The 18,249-nt window shown below is 43.4% G+C and overlaps 1 protein-coding gene across 1 annotated transcript in view; it reads right to left on the bottom strand.

The window, feature by feature from the left end:
- The window catches only part of LOC126327933 (brachyurin-like), a 54,204-nt gene extending 48,183 nt beyond the window's left edge, over positions 1-6,021 (bottom strand). Inside the window, exons 1-2 of the mRNA XM_049995931.1 lie at positions 5,949-6,021; positions 3,161-3,227 (exon numbers count right to left, since the gene is read on the bottom strand). Coding sequence (XP_049851888.1) covers positions 3,161-3,227; positions 5,949-5,996 — 115 coding nt within the window. The 5' untranslated portion in view covers positions 5,997-6,021. The remainder of the gene's footprint in view (positions 1-3,160; positions 3,228-5,948) is intronic.
- Positions 6,022-18,249: the final 12,228 nt, after the last annotated feature.

Here is an 18,249-nt window from a genome sequence, read left to right as displayed (position 1 = left end):
GGCAGTATAGCTCAATTTTTCTTCACTGGACTTACAACGACTTGTTGCTTCACTACGCCGGGCAACTCGATATTAGGAGGAACCGAATGAGCCACCTCACTGTGGAGACGCATTGAGAGAATGTCCAAGTGTACGTACAAGTGCCGATTCATCGACGCAGTAATTAATTCCTGCTCAGAAGACGACCACAAACCGTCGTTCTGTAGTAACAACGTGGCACCTACGGCAGAACCAGCAAAATGAATGTGAGTCTCCCACAAAGAGCAGGCTTTGGGATTGGGCTGGCGGATCCGTTCAGTTCCACGGGTTAATCTCTGGGGGCTGCTGACCATGAAGCTAGCTCGTCCGTGCTCCATTCTAATGGCTGACGCACGTGGATGCAGAATTGTTAGGGACTGCTATGGGTTTCCTAGAACTCTGGTCCTAGAGATTTGGCAGTGTGCCGATTCACTACCGTAGGTCAAATATGTATAATTCCGCGACAGGGACTGCCTGAAGTACACAACTTTCTTAACCCTGAGCTGCCCTAGTGGTAAAGATCAAAAACTGCCAGTAAGTCATCTGTTGCAATATATCCAACAAATGAAGGGCCGTCCTTTAAGAGTTTTGGGCGTTTTTCTTTCTTATATGACATTCAATTTAAGCAGTTATTGAAAGTACTTGAACTGCCTTACATATCTTGAGGCGAATGCTTAGTTCCAGTTGTACACAACTGCCTGTTGCTTTGTGGAAATACTACCCGCATTGCATTCCAAGTGGCATACACCCCTTCTCAATCCTATGTGATATTCGTCCGACATACTTGAGTGATATCGCAGGATGGGTTGCACGACGAGTGTTCTGTAAGTAATGTACTTCGTAGGCTAACTGCAGTTTCTTTATATTCTGTCAATGAACCGAAGTCTGACACCTGTTTTACTTACAACTGAGCCTGTACTATGATTTTTTTAACATGTCGCAAACTGTTACGCCCATATATTTGTATGAGCTTATTGGTTCCGATCATAAGTCATTGATATTGCACAGGATCTGGTAAAAAGTCCTCCCGTATTTCAAAAGGTGGATACAAGCAAAGATAGAAAGATAATGAGTTTTATTTGTGAACTACAAATACTATGCCATTTTAAGTTAGTACGTGTCGTCTTCCATTGCTGACACATGAAGGAAGCCTTCATCAGGAGCTGTCCATTTTCGTGTCATTTCCAGTGTAATGGCAGCCACCTCCTGGGTGATTGCCTCCTTCCGTGCTTGCAGAGTTGTGGGTATATGTTTGTGTACTTCAGCCTCCAAGTGTCCCGAAATAAAAAAAAAGAATCAGAAGGTAATAAATCAGGTGACATAGGGGGGGCAGGCGATTTCTCCTCAAGAAGAGAGAAGGCGCCTGCTGAGAATGGCATGTACGCTACTGATCGATACCTCGTCCACTTCAGTAACCCCAAGATAACTCACACAGTGGCCTCTGCAAAAACAGGAGGTCTTTTTGCTGGACCCTATATTTATACTACCTGTTCCCATTTTGTAAAATTCCCAATTTCAAAGTTCTGAACATTTAAGGTTCCGATTTTAGCACAGCTTTGAAGTCTTATTAATATCTGACATGATTTTGTGCGACATTTCCCACACTGTAGTCCATTAAAGGTAAGTAAATCATCTATAGAAATCTGAGATAACTATTAAATTTGACTGCCAGGTAATTAATATAACGATATTAACAGTAATGGTTTCCACGCACTTCCCTGCATCATGCTTGGAGTTCTACGTCTATAGATGACTGTCCTGTTAAGGTAACATGCTGTGCCCTCCATACTAACAAATTCCCAAAAAATGTTCAAATGTGTGAAGTCTCATGGGACGTAACTGCTAACGTCATTAGTCCCTACGCTTACACACTACTTCACCTAAATTATCCAAAGGACAAACACACACAGCCATGCCCGAAGGAGGTCTCGAACCTCCACCGGTACCAGCCGCACAGTCCATGGCTGCCGCGCCTTAAACCAACAAATTCTCAAACAAGATACGAGTTTCACTTTATATCCTATACAATCGCAATTTCGTTATTAACTCTTTGTGTAGTAATGAGCAAGAAGCATTTCTGAAGTGCATTTGCCTTCATACATGGCAATCAGTATGCTATGTAAGAAGGGCGCATTCCGAGTTGAAGAAGATGCCACCTGTATTAATCGGTAACTAAAAGAAACATTTAACATAACAACCAAATAATCAGAGATTTCACTTGATGGTTCACAAGAGGTCAATGCTCTCGGAGGGATCTTACGATGTAGTTCCTGAAGGAGATGGATTTTACCCGTTCTCAATGACCGAACGCGCTTACCACGTCATACCACTGCATCAAGTACGTACTAAAACAATAGTACCACTTATCCATTCCCCTTCACTTCCTATATTATCATTTTGTTAGCGTTGTCCAGAGTTTTTTTTCTTTTTTTTTTTCAATTGCTCCTTACGTATGTCGCAGAAAATCCTTGCTCCACATTTTGTTCACTATTGTACTTTTGATTCCATCAAGGGCCTGTTATCACAGCTTATGTCTCTTGTTGTGAGGATAGAGCCCCCAGCTTTTACTTGTAGTACTATAGGCACCAGGATACTACACATGTGCTACAGACGTTTGACACACTGTTTTCCGCACAGAGGTCTTGGCGGAAATAACAACTGATCGATAATGTAGGGAGGCAGGTAGCAGCGTGCGAAGATTCTACAGTAATTTCGTGGGTACTTTGTATAAGATCTTGGACATGAATAACACGTATGCAAAGAACGTTTGCTAGAATGACAAGGCAGAAAAACTTAAAAGGAGATTTTATGTACTGAACTAGTGTATGTGCAGTAAATTTTAAAATTTATGTTAGTTTCAACAAATATGATTTAGAACATCGTATCATTTCAGAACAGAAAGATGTACAAGAGCTAAATAGTGATAGACAGAATATGGCGATAAGCAATGGCACACAATTTGCGACGTATGACTCGGCTGCTACGAGAAATACGTATTCTACGATACGCGGATTTCAAGGTCGCCAATAAGTAAGCAACCAGTTATAAAATGTCACGGATTCGAGGATTAAGTAAGAGTGAATTAAATACTGCTATGAAACGTAATTTTTCTCTGGTACTCGTACATTATAGAAATACTTACGCACAAGTGGCTTTGTCTTCACCATAGGTGTAAGATTGCGCTGTAGCGTCGCATACTGGGGCAGCGCCTGTCGACAAAGGAATTTTATACATATTGGTTGATATCGTGTTCAGCAAAATTATACGTCGAAAATACGTCATCTTCTATATCTTTATCTATACTAATAATGATGCTGTAAAACGGTTGTGGCTGTCTCTCTATTTTAAAGACGAATTTTAGTGGGGTTTTCACAGGTAACTTGAGCGTAGATTGGGGCAACATACAGGCTATGTTTTGTCAAATCGGATCAAGAAAAAAATATCGTAATTTAAGGTGTTGTAAATGCGAATGGGTGTTTGTCTGTTACTTTTCCACGACTAAAGCGCTGAATCGATTTTGATGATATTCGGTATAGAGATAGCTTGAACGCTATGGCAGAAAGCAGGATAGTATAAAAAGTGTGTAATTTAAGAAATTTATTTGATTTGAAGAATATTAAGCGAATTAGGAGAAAATATTTGCTCTTTGAAAAAGCTGTTTATTCTTTGACTTATGAACTTTATCGTACTTGAGAAAATGCTTTTATTGGTTGAAATGTTTTACGAACACGTTTCAATGTAACGTTGACAATGCTTATACAATACTCAATGTCTTTAATCCATGCTGTAATATAATATGCGCGAAAGTATCTGAGTTATGGTTTCACGACTAAACTGGTCAACCATAAAATGTGATATAGGGACAGCTTAAATCTCGAGGAAGAACATAGGCTATTTAAGAAAATAAAAAAAATGTCTGCACCGAAAATCATGAAATAACGGGAAATAACGGATGTAACACGCTTGCACCACTCAGCAACAACGCTGTGTGCCTGCAGCCTTGTTATGAACTGGAGTAGGGGATGTGATGGAGGGAGGTGGAGGGTGTGAGGCGTGTTTGGCACACATCCTGAGCTAAACTTACCCAAACAAGCAGACACGTGAGGGCAGCCCAGGTTATTGCATGTACAGTAGCTTACTCACCATCACTCATCCTAACAAAACTACTGATATTCAAGCACAGGCAGAGAAAACAGCTAGTTTTCAAATAATCAACTAAGGTAGGAAGTTATTTCATGTATTAATACTGAACTAGAATAGAGCAGGATAGCGTCTATGGTGACAAATTGTTTTACATTTTGTTGCGTGTTACATGCATTACCACTCTACATATTCATAAATAACCAAAGATTTATGAAGTCAAAACAGTATGAGTAAATTGTCCACACAAAATCAGTAAAATTGATGTGGTTGTATGACCAGGTAAATCTTCAAAGGATGTGAAGCTCAACACAAACATGAGGGAACCTAAAGTAAGTGAAATAAATACTGTAGTGAAGCGTTCGTGAAGTAACAACAGCAGATCTAATGTACAAAACGTATTAACAAGTGCGGAATGGCAGTGAATGTGGATATCCAGTCGAAACTTTGTCTCACTATGGGGCAAAGGCCCTACAATGCTCAGAACATTTCCTTCAGGCTCTTGATTGATGGCAGTCATGAAATGTAATTAAACAGAATTACTCGATAATAAACTGGGAGAGCGGGGGTTACGCCTTTGCCTGCAAGAACGATGTAATATGATTAGTTAGGACATATGCTTAAAAATATTCAATAGAAAAAAAGCATTCGTTAATCAGGTGTTCTGTTGTGAAAATTATGACAACATATGAAATGGTTTACATTACAAATGTTGTTAGTGTTCATATAAAGTCTGTAAGCTTTCATTCAGTTCTCTTAGAACTGATGTGCTACTAAAGTTATTCAACTATCTGAAACACTACATTCTAACAAATTATTTACGATAGAATACATTGTGTATTCACACAATTTGCGACTAAGAAACAGTGAAATTTGAATAATTAAAACAATAATAATAATAAAATTTTCGGAAATTATTGAACATGTTAAAAATTGTACCACGTTTAGAAAAACTCGTTGAATGGCGATAATTACATATTACATTGTCGCTGCAGATTCACGCATGTTTCCATACTTTATCACAGATATTTATTCTGGACTTTGTACACAACAAAGTCTGCTCTCTTCATATGATGTGGTACTTTAATATTTCGAATATGAATTACTTCAGGAAGTTGGAGAAAAAAGATAAAAAATTGCATTATATGTCACCAAACTAGAAAAAGGATAATACTTTCGTAAGATGAGCTACATTTTCTCTTACTTAATTGAGAAATTATATCATTTAATACTCTGTGTCTCTTTGAACTCTGTGTTTTTATGGAACTGCGTATTTTGCATATTTTTGACAGATTCTTATTATTATGATTATCACGTAAGAATGATTTATGTGATATTAACCAGTGAATCTCAATGTAGTTCATTTAAAATTCAACGAATCTTATTGTGAAGTTACGTTGTTTTTGATATTATCAATTAGGATAGCTACTAAATAACTTGGGAGTATAAATCAAACCCTGTTACAAAAAATATACCAGGTATAACCTTAACCATAGTCAAGTCGACGTATTATAGCACAGCTGATCAGTGCACAACTGGCTTTTCGACTACGGTTCCGCACAACGATGCACTCTGACATCCCTTAAAAGTATAATGTTCTATTGTGTAATTGTTTGAACCAGTCTACTTAAGCTCTGATGTAAGCTTGGTGGTAAGATTGGTTAAACGTAGCGAATTCATTGGCGGTAGCCTCAGAATAATCTACACAATGTTCAAAATCGCCATTTAATGTCTCATCCTTTTTGCTGCACTTAAAGTATATGTGCTAACGTGACTGCACCACATTTTACCTGAACGGCAGCGGCCACGGCAAAGAGCAATATTGCCAACACGTTCATTGTGGTCTTAGACGCGCACCTGCGTGTTTCAGATGCGTCGCTCCGTTTTATACTCGATTTTGTGCAGACTTGTTGAGAAATGAATTATCAAATTCAGTTCCAGATTTCAAGATAAAGCTTACAAAACAGACTTTGAGACGCTCAGAAGGGCTCTGATATCTGTAATATTGGAAAGATAACAGTGATTTTCAAATAACAGGCCGTGGTACATGATCGAAAGAACAGGGAGTGGTTTAATGGTTTAGCACACAGTCGACAGCATGATTATTTGATATGCATTTGCTATGATTGAGAGAACCCGTGGAGCATCCTGATCGGGGCAGCCCGACGGGGATTTGAAACCGGCTCCCTAATAATAAAAAATGCATTAAGCAGCCTAATCTACGTGTAGAAACCATTTACATTACCTAACAAAAGAGTGAACAACCAGAGTGACAGGAGCATAGGAATGAGGGTATGTGACACAGTATGTGATTACAAACGCTAGTGAATTTTACAAAACATGTGGGAGTGTGAGATAATAATCAGCATGACACTGGACCTCTCTCTTGTCTGAACGTAAGCAAAAGATTGGATTGGGGAAGGTGTCATAAGGCCTTTCTATCCTTTCCTGAGGCAAGTTGGCCCACAACTGTTGTAACTTGTTCTTGATATGGAGGTTACTGGCACTAGGACAATGCTGGCCTGCGATCCGGTCTGACACATGTTCTGTCGGGGACAGATTTTGGGACCTCGCTGGCCATGGTAGTACCTCAACAACACACAGACAGTTCAAAGAGACACATGACACTGTAAGCGTATTGTCATGTCGCTGGCTTAGTTTCGGAGTATCTTTGCGGGGAGCGAGTCTGCAGAGTCGAGCATGGGACACGGAACTGTTATGTTGTGTTGTGGGTAGCTCTGCATATGAAAGGCATAGTTATTATGGAAGTTCAAGTGTTACTACAAGTGCTATTACAGTAAGGTGATGAAATATGGATGTGATTCAGAGGGAAGTGCGTAATGACGTAATATAAAATGAGCAGTGCAGCCAATAACGTATTTGTGTATCCTCCCGTTGCGTGTCGCACAGCATCAATCACCCGCGCCGTGTTCTGGCTCTCAGAATGAACTAATGTGAATGAGTAAAAATTAGTTACCATAAAAGACTGCAATCAAGTGCCAGTGTCTTGTAGCGAGTGTGACAACGTGGGTTCGGTCATTGCGTTTCCGCATCATCAACAATCAGCAGCGCCGCGCTCACGCTCGTACGATTATGAACTGTGAACAGTAATTTAACTTTATGAGCAGTGTTATATCATTATTAGTGTAAAGGAGAACTGGTACCGAAAGTGCGTGACGAGCGTAAGAACTTTCGTTCGATCATTCGGCTTCATTCCTCGTCATTATCAATCACCCGTGTTGCGTCGGTTAAGGATACGCTCGTCCAAGTGATATTGTGGACAGATAGTCATCAAGAATGTTAATTAGGGTAAGCAGCTATGACTTAAAATGTAAACAGTGTAGCCTATGATTTTCATATCGTCTCAGAATATAGATGTTCATACCAAACGTAGGACAGTGTTGTGCTTAGCGTTGAATGGCTCTCCTAAACCCGCTTGCGCATTTAAATACATAATTTCAGGCAAGCGAGCAGCAGTGTGGAGCAGAACAATACGACCGCCGTGGGATTATCAGGTACGTGGTGAGGAGAGGCCGCGCGGTCACAAAACGAGAAGCGACTGCCATGTGAGGAGAACCGGGCGTGTTACAACATTTGTGGACGAGCATTGTCGAGTTAAAAAATTGTGCGACAGTACCATTGCGTGGAGGGTAACACCCGAGGGCAAAGGATGTCCGTGTGACATACTATTTTGTCATCAGAGTTCCCTCAATCAATACCAGCTGCGACCTGAAGTCATACCCGATGCCTCCCCACACCGTGACACCAGGTGTAACACCGCTGTGCTTTTCCAAAGCATCGCAAGAATGGGACCTCCTCGAATGTTCATCCACGGAAGTGCAGAGCCGTGATTCATCGCCGAACGCTTTGGAGCCGCGCAATGCTTGTTGCGCCAGTCATTAGCAGTCCATTCTTCCCGATCGCGGCACTGCAGTGAGGTCCCTTTCAGACTCTGTCAGGTGCTGTTAACTTTGTGTCAAATGAGCACGCTGCACCTCCACGCTCTTCACAGTTGTCAATCAACGTCTGACTCTGTTCACGCCCCTTATGTGCGCTACCAGGCCTGGCTACAACGCTGAACGCAAACAACACTCTTTCTGGCAGCAGTTCTCCTGTCACGAAGAGCTGCAGCTCTAATCATTTACATATCGTCAGACGGTGTGCAAATGTAACAGATTACACTGTTTGACTGTGTCTTCGCCGGCCGCGGTGGCCGAGCGGTTCTATGCGATTCAGCCTAGAACCGCGCAACTGCTACGGTCGCAGGTTCGAATCCTGCCTCAGGCATGGATGTGTAGCGGCACCACCGTTTAGAATAGGGGAAGTTAGTTTTGTGCGATACTCAGAGCATGATTTACAGCCAGGTGCGGGCTGGATTGCAGTAAGTTATGCTGACCAGCGGTTGCGAAGTGGAATGGAGACCACAGGGCAACCGAACCGCTGAAACGTGTAAACGCAGTCGTTTGCATGCTTTCAAATTACAGGGAGAAGTGTCCCACTGGCGCAACTGGGGTGTAGTGGCGTTCGTGACTTGGAGCGATGCATTAGCAAAACAGAGGCATGCAGCCGAGGTGTTGTTTTCTAACGGGTTTAATTCAAGTATGGCCGCTCTCCTGGTAGGTGGCGTGGGTCACTCCGCCAGGCTACACGCAGCAGCAGATGGGGCGACAGCATCCCAGTCCACGGCAAGCCATTGGTTCGACCCTCTGAGGCCAACACGGTGTCCGCAGCCAGCCAGGGCGGGCCACCTCGGCTCGCTACCGAGGGGCAGCCATCTTGGCTCCCAACACATGCCGAAGACTTTCGAGGCGTTGGACTGCAGATTCGCACGCTGGATCGCAGGCGGTCGTTGCCGGCAGCAATCCCAGCTACGCCAGTCGAGAAAGAAGGAGCAGCAGGGCCAGCCTACTTCTCCTGGCGGAGCAGTGCAGAGTCAATGGGGAGGGTGGCCGCTGAGCCAGCTACTGGTGCAGCCATCCTGACATAGTCGGATCTCTACAGCTGGCGAACAAGGCCGGCCCGACACAGCGTTGCGTTGCACAGGTCGCTGTGGCAGTGGCCTCAGCATTGCGAGGCCTGTGACGTGGACCATGGTGAACGAAGAACTGTAGTGGAAACGAATAAATCATGTGGGAAGTTCTCGCCGAGTTTTAATACGGCCCATTGTGGCACCCATCCACTACCTTTGGTGTCTTCCTGCTACATTTAGTCATCCTGATACATTTGGTGTCAATACGCAGCATTTGGCGTCTGATACCACTGTGTCAGAATAGTGGACATCGTCTGTCCAATACGACGTTCGAGCCCACCGCCTGTACTACAGTCGCAACATGTGGTGTGTGCTGACAAAATTGTTCTTTTTTGAGTGATGGACGTTTTCTTTCTTTTTTTGTTGAGTATGGCTTGCCAGAAGCCACATTTTAGATGTTTTGTGTAGGCATAGTATATTTTGTTGTCACAGTAAGTGTTTGTATGTTTAGGGAGTAACATTGTTTTGTGGCGTTTAATTACTTTTGTTGTTAATTTGAGTATGATGTTTTCTTTATCTCCTCCTAAAACGTAAGATGAGATACTGAATGTGATGATACAGAGCTCTAAGAAGGCAGATTGTTCTTGTACTTAAGTGTTTTACTTAGGACTTAGGACTTAGGACTTAGGAACACAATGGCAGAATCAAGGACGCAAAGTGTGTCGGAACCAGTACCGGTGCGGATTTTGATGGAGAAAGTCGCACAATTGACAGCAGACAATACGCAATTGAGAACTTAATTAACATCTAGAAGTGAGCAGGAAACCGCAACTGATCAGTCGTAGTTGCTAAGGGTGCAGGAGATTGATCCAGCCGCCGCAAGTTTGATTATTACGTTTTCTGGCAAGGCATCTGAGGATGTGCGTTCATCTGTGGAGGACTTGGAGACGTCAGTTGTGATGAATGATTGGTCTAATGAGCAGTTGTTACATATAGCCGAGATTAGATTAATGGGTGAAGCGGAAACATATGTAAGGTGTTCTGAGGCCTTAAGGAAGGCAGGACAGTTTAAGCAGTTAAAGGAAGGGGTTTTACAAAGGTACAAGAAACAGAATAGCACTCGGTACTTTAGGGAGAGGTTAAGTACAATGACAAAGAGACGGGGGGGGGGGGGGGGGGGGGGGGCGTGGAGGTGACGGTGGAGAAATTTGCGGGCAGGATAAGGCAAATTAATGAGTGTACTTACGACTTGGGTCATAGCGATAAAGCGAGTAGTGTTCTGTTGCAGGAGGCCGAGCAAGGGACACTTGATATATTTTTGAGAGAGTTACCGGCGCATATGTCACGGAAAGTGTGTGAAGGGACTCTGAAAGATTTCTATTCGGCCATTCAGGTAGCAATTCAATGTGAGGAAATAGATGTGGCAACAGGGGTATGCGAGAGGCAAACAGTGTTTGCAGCGGGTATAAAATGTTAGAAGTGTGGTCACATGGGACATGGGCAGAGGTAATGTTCCCAGTCACCGAGGAATAGAGGAAGGGGTGGAAATTAGTAGCGTGGAGGATGGAGAAGTGGAGATAGGAGAGGTGAACAATCGTTAAACGACAGAGGGGACCCAAGACCCACCTAAAGGAGCTCCAGTTCAATTTCAATGCTATGAATATGTATGCACAGGTGGAATGTTCAATGGTAGGATCCGTAGCAACTAAAAAGTTTAAGATTTTGTTGGACTCAGGGCGCAAGTGTCAGTGGCTACTAAGATTACAATGGGACGAAGGAAGTTAGACCCACCACGTTATAGGTTGCATGGAGTGGAGGATAAGGAGGTCACGCCTTTGGGGTTGGAGACAGTTGACTTTCGCATAGGGAAAGTCCGATTTAATGCATGCATGGAGGTGGTACCATGCGTGAGCGAGGGCTGCGACATGATCCAAGGAGTTGATTTCTTGGATCAACATCATGCCAAAATTGATCTTGGACGACGAACTGTGGAATTTGGTTGAATGTTATTTCCGGCCGGCCGGAGTGGTCGATCGATCCTAGATGTTACAGTCTGGAACCTCGCGATCGCAATGGCGCAGGTTCGAACCCTGTCTCTGGCATGGATGTGTGTGATGTCCTTAGGTTATTTAGGTTTAAGTAGTTCTAAATTCTAGGGGACTGATGACCTCAGAGCAAGGTCCGAGCAGGCACATGGGGGGAGGGGTTTATTAGTTATTGGGAGCTCCAACGTTAGGCGGGTGATGGAGCGCCTTAGGGAAATAGCGGAAAGGTCGGGGAAGAAGGCCAGTGTTCACTCTGTCTGCTTGCCGGGGGGTCTCATCCGAGATGTGGAGGAGGCCCTACCGGCGGCGATAGAGAGCACTGGGTGCACCCGACTGCAAATTGTTGCTCGTGTCGGCACCAATGACTCCTGCCGTCTGGGTTCAGAGGTCATGCTCAGTTCGTACAGGCGGTTGGCGGAGTTGGTGAAGGCGGAAAGCCTCGCTCGCGGGGTGGAATCAGAGCTAACTATTTGTAGTATCGTTCCCAGAACCGATCGCGGTCCTCTGGTTTGGAGCCGAGTGGAAGGCTTAAACCAGAGGCTCAGACGATTCTGCGGAGAGCTGGGGTGCAAATTTCTCGACCTCCGCTATCGGGTGGAGAAATGTAGGGTCCCCCTGAATAGGTCAGGCGTGCACTACACGCCGGAAGCGGCTACGAGGGTAGCGGAGAACGTGTGGAGTGCACATGGGGTTTTTTTAGGTTAGAGAATTCCCTCCCTAGGCCCGACAAGACGCCTCCTGAGACGCGGCAAGGCAGGAGTAGGCAAAATGCAACAAGGAATAACAATATTAATGTGCTTATAGTAAACTGCAGGAGCGTCTATAGAAAGGTCCCAGAACTGCTCTCATTAATAAACGGTCACAACGCCCATATAGTACTAGGAACAGAAAGTTGGCTGAAACCAGACGTAAACAGTAATGAAATCCTAAACTCGGATTGGAATGTATACCGCAGAGATAGGCTGGACAGTGAAGGGGGAGGCGTGTTTATAGCGATAAGAAGTGCAATAGTATGGAAGGAAATTGACGAAGATTCGAATTGTGAAATGATTTGGATGAAGGTCACGGATAAAGGAGGCTCAGACATGGTAATTGGATGTCTCTATAGGCCCCCGGGCTCAGCAGCTGTTGTGGCTCAGCAGCTGAAGAATAATTTGGAAAATATTTCGAGTAGATTTCCCCACCATATTATAGTTCTGGGTGGAGATTTTAATTTGCCGGATATAGACTGGGAGACTCAAACGTTCATAACGGGTGGCAGGGACAAAGAATCCAGTGAAATATTTTAAAGTACTTTATCTGAAAACTACCTTGAGCAGTTAAACAGAAAACCGACTCGTGGCGATAACATATTAGACCATCTGGTGACAAACAGGCCCGAACTATTTGAATCAGTTAATGCAGAACAGGGAATCAGCGATCATAAAGCGGTTACTGCATCGATGATTTCAGCCGTAAATAGAAATATTAAAAAAGGTAGGAAGATTTTTCTGTTTAGCAAAAGTGACAAAAAGCAGATTTCAGAGTACTTGGTGGATCAACACAAAAGTTTTGTCTCAAGTACAGACAGTGTTGACGATCAGTGGACCAAGTTCAAAACCATGGTACAATATGCGTTAGATGAGTAAGTGCCAAGCAAGATCGTAAGAGATGGGAAAGAGCCACCGTGGTACAACAACCGAGTTAGAAAACTGCTGCGGAAGCAAAGGGAACTTCACAGCAAACATAAACATAGCCAAAGCCTTGCAGACAAACAAAAATTACGCGAAGCGAAATGCAGTGTGAGGAGGGCTATGCGAGAGGCTTTCAATGAATTCGAAAGTAAAGTTCTATGTACTGACTTGGCAGAAAATCCTAAGAAATTTTGGTCCTATGTCAAAGCGGTAGGTAGATCAAAACAAAATGTCCAGACACTCTGTGACCAAAATGGTACTGAAACACAGGATGACAGACTAAAGGCCGGATTACTAAATGTCTTCTTCCAAAGCTGTTTCACAGAGGAAGACTGCACGTGCTTCCTTCTCTAGATTGTTGCACAGTTGACAAAATGGTAGATATCGAAGTAGACGACAGAGGGATAGAGAAACAATTAAAATCGCTCAAAAGAGGAAAGGCCGCTGGTCCTGATGGAGTACCAGTTCGATTTTACACAGAGTACGCGAAGGAACTTGCCCCCCTTCTTGCAGCGGTGTACCGTAGGTCTCTAGAAGAGCGAAGCGTTCCAAAGGATTGGAAAAGGGCACAGGTCATCCCCGTTTTCAAGAAGGGACGTCGAACAGATGTGCAGAACTATAGACCTATATCTCTAACGTCGATCAGTTGTAGAATTTTGGAACACGTATTATGTTCGAGTATAATGTCTTTTCTGGAGACTAGAAATCTACTCTGTAGGAATCAGCATGGGTTTCGAAAAAGACGGTCGTGTGAAACCCAGCTCTCGCTATTCGTCCACGAGACTCAGAGGGCCTTAGACACGGGTTCACAGGTAGATGCCGTGTTTCTTGACTTCCGCAAGGCGTTTGACACAGTTCCCCACAGTCGTTTAATGAACAAAGTAAGAGCATACGGACTATCAGATCAATTGTGTGATTGGATTGAGGAGTTCCTAGATAACAGAACGCAGCATGTCATTCTCAATGGAGAGAAGTCTTCCGAAGTAAGAGTGATTTCAGGTGTGCCGCAGGGGAGTGTCATAGGACCGTTGCTATTCACAATATACATAAATGACCTGGTGGATGACATCGGAAGTTCACTGAGGCTTTTTGCAGATGATGCTGTGGTGTATCGAGAGGTTGCAACAATGGAAAATTGTACTGAAATGCAGGAGGATCTGCAGCGAATTGACGCATGGTGCACGGAATGGCAATTGAATCTCAATGTAGACAAGTGTAATGTGATGCGAATAGAAAGATAGGTCCCTTATCATTTAGCTACAAAATAGCAGGTCAGCAACTGGAAGCAGTTAATTCCATAAATTATCTGGGAGTACTCATTAGGAGTGATTTAAAATGGAATGATCATATAAAGTTGATCGTCGGTAAAGCAGATGCCAGACTGAGATTCATTGGAGGAATCCTAAGGAAATGCAATCCGATAACAAAGGAAGTAGGTTACAGTACGCTTGTTCGCCCAATGCTTGAATACTGCTCAGCAGTGTGGGATCCGCACCAGGTAGGGTTGATAGAAGAGATAGAGAAAATCCAACGGAGAGCAGCGCGCTTCGTTACAGGATCATTTAGTAATTGCGAAAGCGTTACGGAGATGATAGATAAACTCCAGTGGAAGACTCTGCAGGAGAGACGCTCAGAAGCTCGGTACGGGCTTTTGTTAAATTTTCGAGAACATACCTTCACCGAAGAGTCAAGCAGTATATTGCTCCCTCCTACGTATATCTCGCGAAGAGACCATGAGGATAAAATCAGAGAGATTAGAGCCCACACAGAAGCATACCGACAATCCTTCTTTCCACGTACAATACGAGACTGGAATAGAAGGGAGAACCGATAGAGGTACTCAGGGTACCCTCTGCCACACACCGTCAGGTGGCCTGCGGAGTATGGGTGTAGATGTAGATGTAGAAGTTAAGTCCCATAGTGCTCAGAGCCACTGAACCATTTTTTTTTTGTTATTTGCGCTAGCCCCCCCCCCCCCCCCCCCCATGAACCATGGACCTTGCCGTTGGTGGGGAGGCTTGCGTGCCTCAGCGATACAGATAGCCGTACCGTAGTTGCAACCACAACGGAGGGGTATCTGTTGAGAGGCCAGACAAACGTGTGGCTCCTGAAGAGGGCAGCAACCTTTTCAGTAGCTGCAGGGGCAACAGTCTGGATGATTGACTGATCTGGCCTTGTAACAATAACCAAAACGGCCTTGCTGTGCTGGCACTGCGAACGGATGAAAGCAAGGGCAAACTACGGCCGTAATCTTTCCCGAGGGCATGCAGCTTTACTGTATGATTAAATGATGATGGCGTCCTCTTGGGTAAAATACTCTGGAGGTAAAATAGTCCTCCATTCCGATCTCCGGGCGGGGACTACTCAAGAGGATGTCGTTATCAGGAGAAAGAAAACTGGCATTCTACGGATCGGAGCGTGGAATGTCAGATCCCTTAATCGGACAGGTAGGTTAGAAAATTTAAAAAGGGAAATGGATAAGTTAAAGTTAGATATAGTGGGAATTAGTGAAGTTCGGTGGCAGGAGGAACAAGACTTTTGGTCAGGTGACTACAGGGTTATAAACACAAAATCAAATAGGGGTAATGCAGGAGTAGGTTTAATAATGAATAGGAAATTATGAATGCGGGTAAGCTACTACAAACAGCATAGTGAACGCATTATTGTGGCCAAGATAGATACGAAGCTCACACCTACTACAGTAATACAAGTTTATATGCCAACTAGCTCTGCAGATGAAGAAGAAATTGAAGAACTGTATGATCAAATAAAAAAAATTATTCAGGTTGTGAAGGGTGACGAAAATTTAATAGTCATGGGTGACTGGAATTCGGTAGTAGAAAAAGGGAGAGAAGGAAACACAGTAGGTGAATATGGGACTGGGGCAAAGAAATGAAAGAGGAAGCCGTCTGGTAGAATTTTGCACAGAGCACAACTTACTCATAGCTGACACTTGGTTCAAGAACCATAAAAGAAGGCTGTATACATGGAAGAAGCCTGGAGACACTGACAGGTTTCAGATAGATTATATAATGGTAAGACAGAGATTTAGGAACCAGGTTTTAAATTGTAAGACATTTCCAGGGGCAGATGTGGACTCTGGCCACAATCTATTGGTTATGACCTGTAGATTAAAACTAAAGAAACTGCAAAAAGATGGGAATTTAAGGAGATGGGACCTGGATAAACTAAAAGAACCAGAGGTTGTACAGAATTTCAGGGAGAGCATAAGGGAGAAATTGACAGGAATGGGGGAAAGAAATACGGTAGAAGAAGAATGGGTAGCTTTGAGGGATGAAGTAGTGAAGGCAGCAGAGGATCAAGTAGGTAAAAAGACGAGGGCTAGTAGAAATCCTTGGGTAACAGAAGAAATATTGAATTTAATTGATGAAAGGAGAAAATATAAAAATGCAGTAAATGAAGCAGGCAAAAAGGAATACAGACGTCTCAAAAATGAGATCGACAGGAAGTGCAAAATGGCTAAGCAGGGATGGCTAGAGGACAAATGTAAGGATGTAGAGGCTTAACTCACTAGGGGTAAGATAGATACTGCCTACAGGAAAATTAAAGAGACCTTTCGAGATAAGAGAACCACTTGTATGAACATCAAGAGCTCAGATGGAAACCCAGTTCTAAGCAAAGAAGGGAAAGCAGAAAGGTGGAAGGAGTATTTAGAGGGTCTATACAAGGGCGATGTACTTGACGACAATATTATGGAAATGGAAGAGGATCTAGATGAAGATGAAATGGAAGATACGATGCTGCGTGAAGAGTTTGACAGAGCACTGAAAGATCTGAGTCAAAACAAGGCCCCCGGAGTAGACAACATTCCATTGGAACTACTGACGGCCTTGGGAGAGCCAGTCCTGACAAAACTCTGCCATCTGGTGAGCAAGATGTATGAGACTGTCGAAATACCCTCAGACTTCAAGAAGAATATAATAATTCCAATCCCAAAGAAAGCAGGTGCTGACAGATGTGAAAATTACCGAACTATCAGTTTAATAAGTCACAGCTGCAAGATACTAACGCGGATTCTTTACAGACGAATGGAAAAACTAGTAGAAGCCGACCTTTGGGAAGATCAGTTTGGATTCCGTAGAAATGTTGGAACACGTGAGGCATACTGTCCCTACGACTTATCTCAGTAGCTAGATTAAGGAAGGGCAAACCTACGTTTCAAGCTTTTGTAGACTTAGAGAAAGCGTTTGACAATGTTGATTGGAATACTCTCTTTCAAATTCTGAAGGTCGCAGGGGTAAAATACAGGGAGCGAAAGGCTATTTACAATTTGTACAGAAACCAGATGGCAGTTCTAAGAGTCGAGGGACATGAAAGGGAAGCAGTGGTTGGGAAGGGAGTGAGACAGGGTTGTAGTCTCTCCCCGATGTTATTCAATCTGTATATTGAGCAAGCAGTGAAGGAAACAAAAGAAAAATTCGGAGTAGGTATTAAAATCCATGGAGAAGAAATAAAAATGTTGAGGTTCGCCGATGACATCGTAATTCTATCAGAGACAGCAAAGGACTTGGAAGAGCAGTTGAACGTAATGGATAGTGTCTTGAAAGGAGGATATAAGATGAACATCAACAAAAGTAAAACGAGGATAATGGAATGTAGTCGAATAATGTCGGGTGATGCTTACGGAATTAGATTAGGAAATGAGACACTTAAAGTAGTAAAGGAGCGCGGCTGCTACACTCTCAGGTTCGAATCCTGCCTCGGGCATGGGTGCGTGTGATGTCCTTAGGTTGGTTAGGTTTAAGTAGTTATAAGTTCTAGGGGATTGATGACCACAGCAGTTGAGTCCCATAGTGCTCAGAGCCATTTGAATCATTTGTAGTAAAGGAGTTTTGGTATTTGGGGAGCAAAATAACTGATGATGGTCGAAGTAGAGAGGATATAAAATGTAAACTGGCAATGGCAAGGAAAGCGTTTCTGAAGAAGAGAAATTTGTTAACATCGAGTATAGATTTAAGTGTCAGGAAGTCATTTCTGAAAGTATTTGTATGGAGCGTAGCCTTGTATGGAAGTGAAACATGGACTATAACTAGTTTGGACAAGAAGAGAATAGAAGCTTTCGAAATGTGGTGCTACAGAAGAATGCTGAAGATTAGATGGGTGGATCACATAACTAATGAGGAAGTATTGAATTGGATTGGGGAGAAGTTTGTGGCACAACTTGACCAGAAGAAGGGATCGGTTGGTAGGACATGTTCTGAGGAATCAAGGGATCACCAGTTTAGTATTAAAGGGCAGCGTGGAGGGTAAAAATCGTAGAGGGAGACCAAGAGATGACTACATTAAGCAGATTCAGAAGGATGTAGGTTGCAGTAGGTACTGGGAGATGAAGCAGCTTGCACAAGATAGTGTAGCATGGAGAGCTGCATCAAACCAGTAATCA

This window comes from Schistocerca gregaria, chromosome 2 (genome assembly GCF_023897955.1).
Source record: "Schistocerca gregaria isolate iqSchGreg1 chromosome 2, iqSchGreg1.2, whole genome shotgun sequence".
In the NCBI taxonomy this organism is placed as follows: domain Eukaryota; kingdom Metazoa; phylum Arthropoda; class Insecta; order Orthoptera; family Acrididae; genus Schistocerca; species Schistocerca gregaria.
The sequence above is the reverse complement of the archived record's forward strand: the minus strand, read 5'-3'. Positions and strand labels throughout refer to the sequence as shown.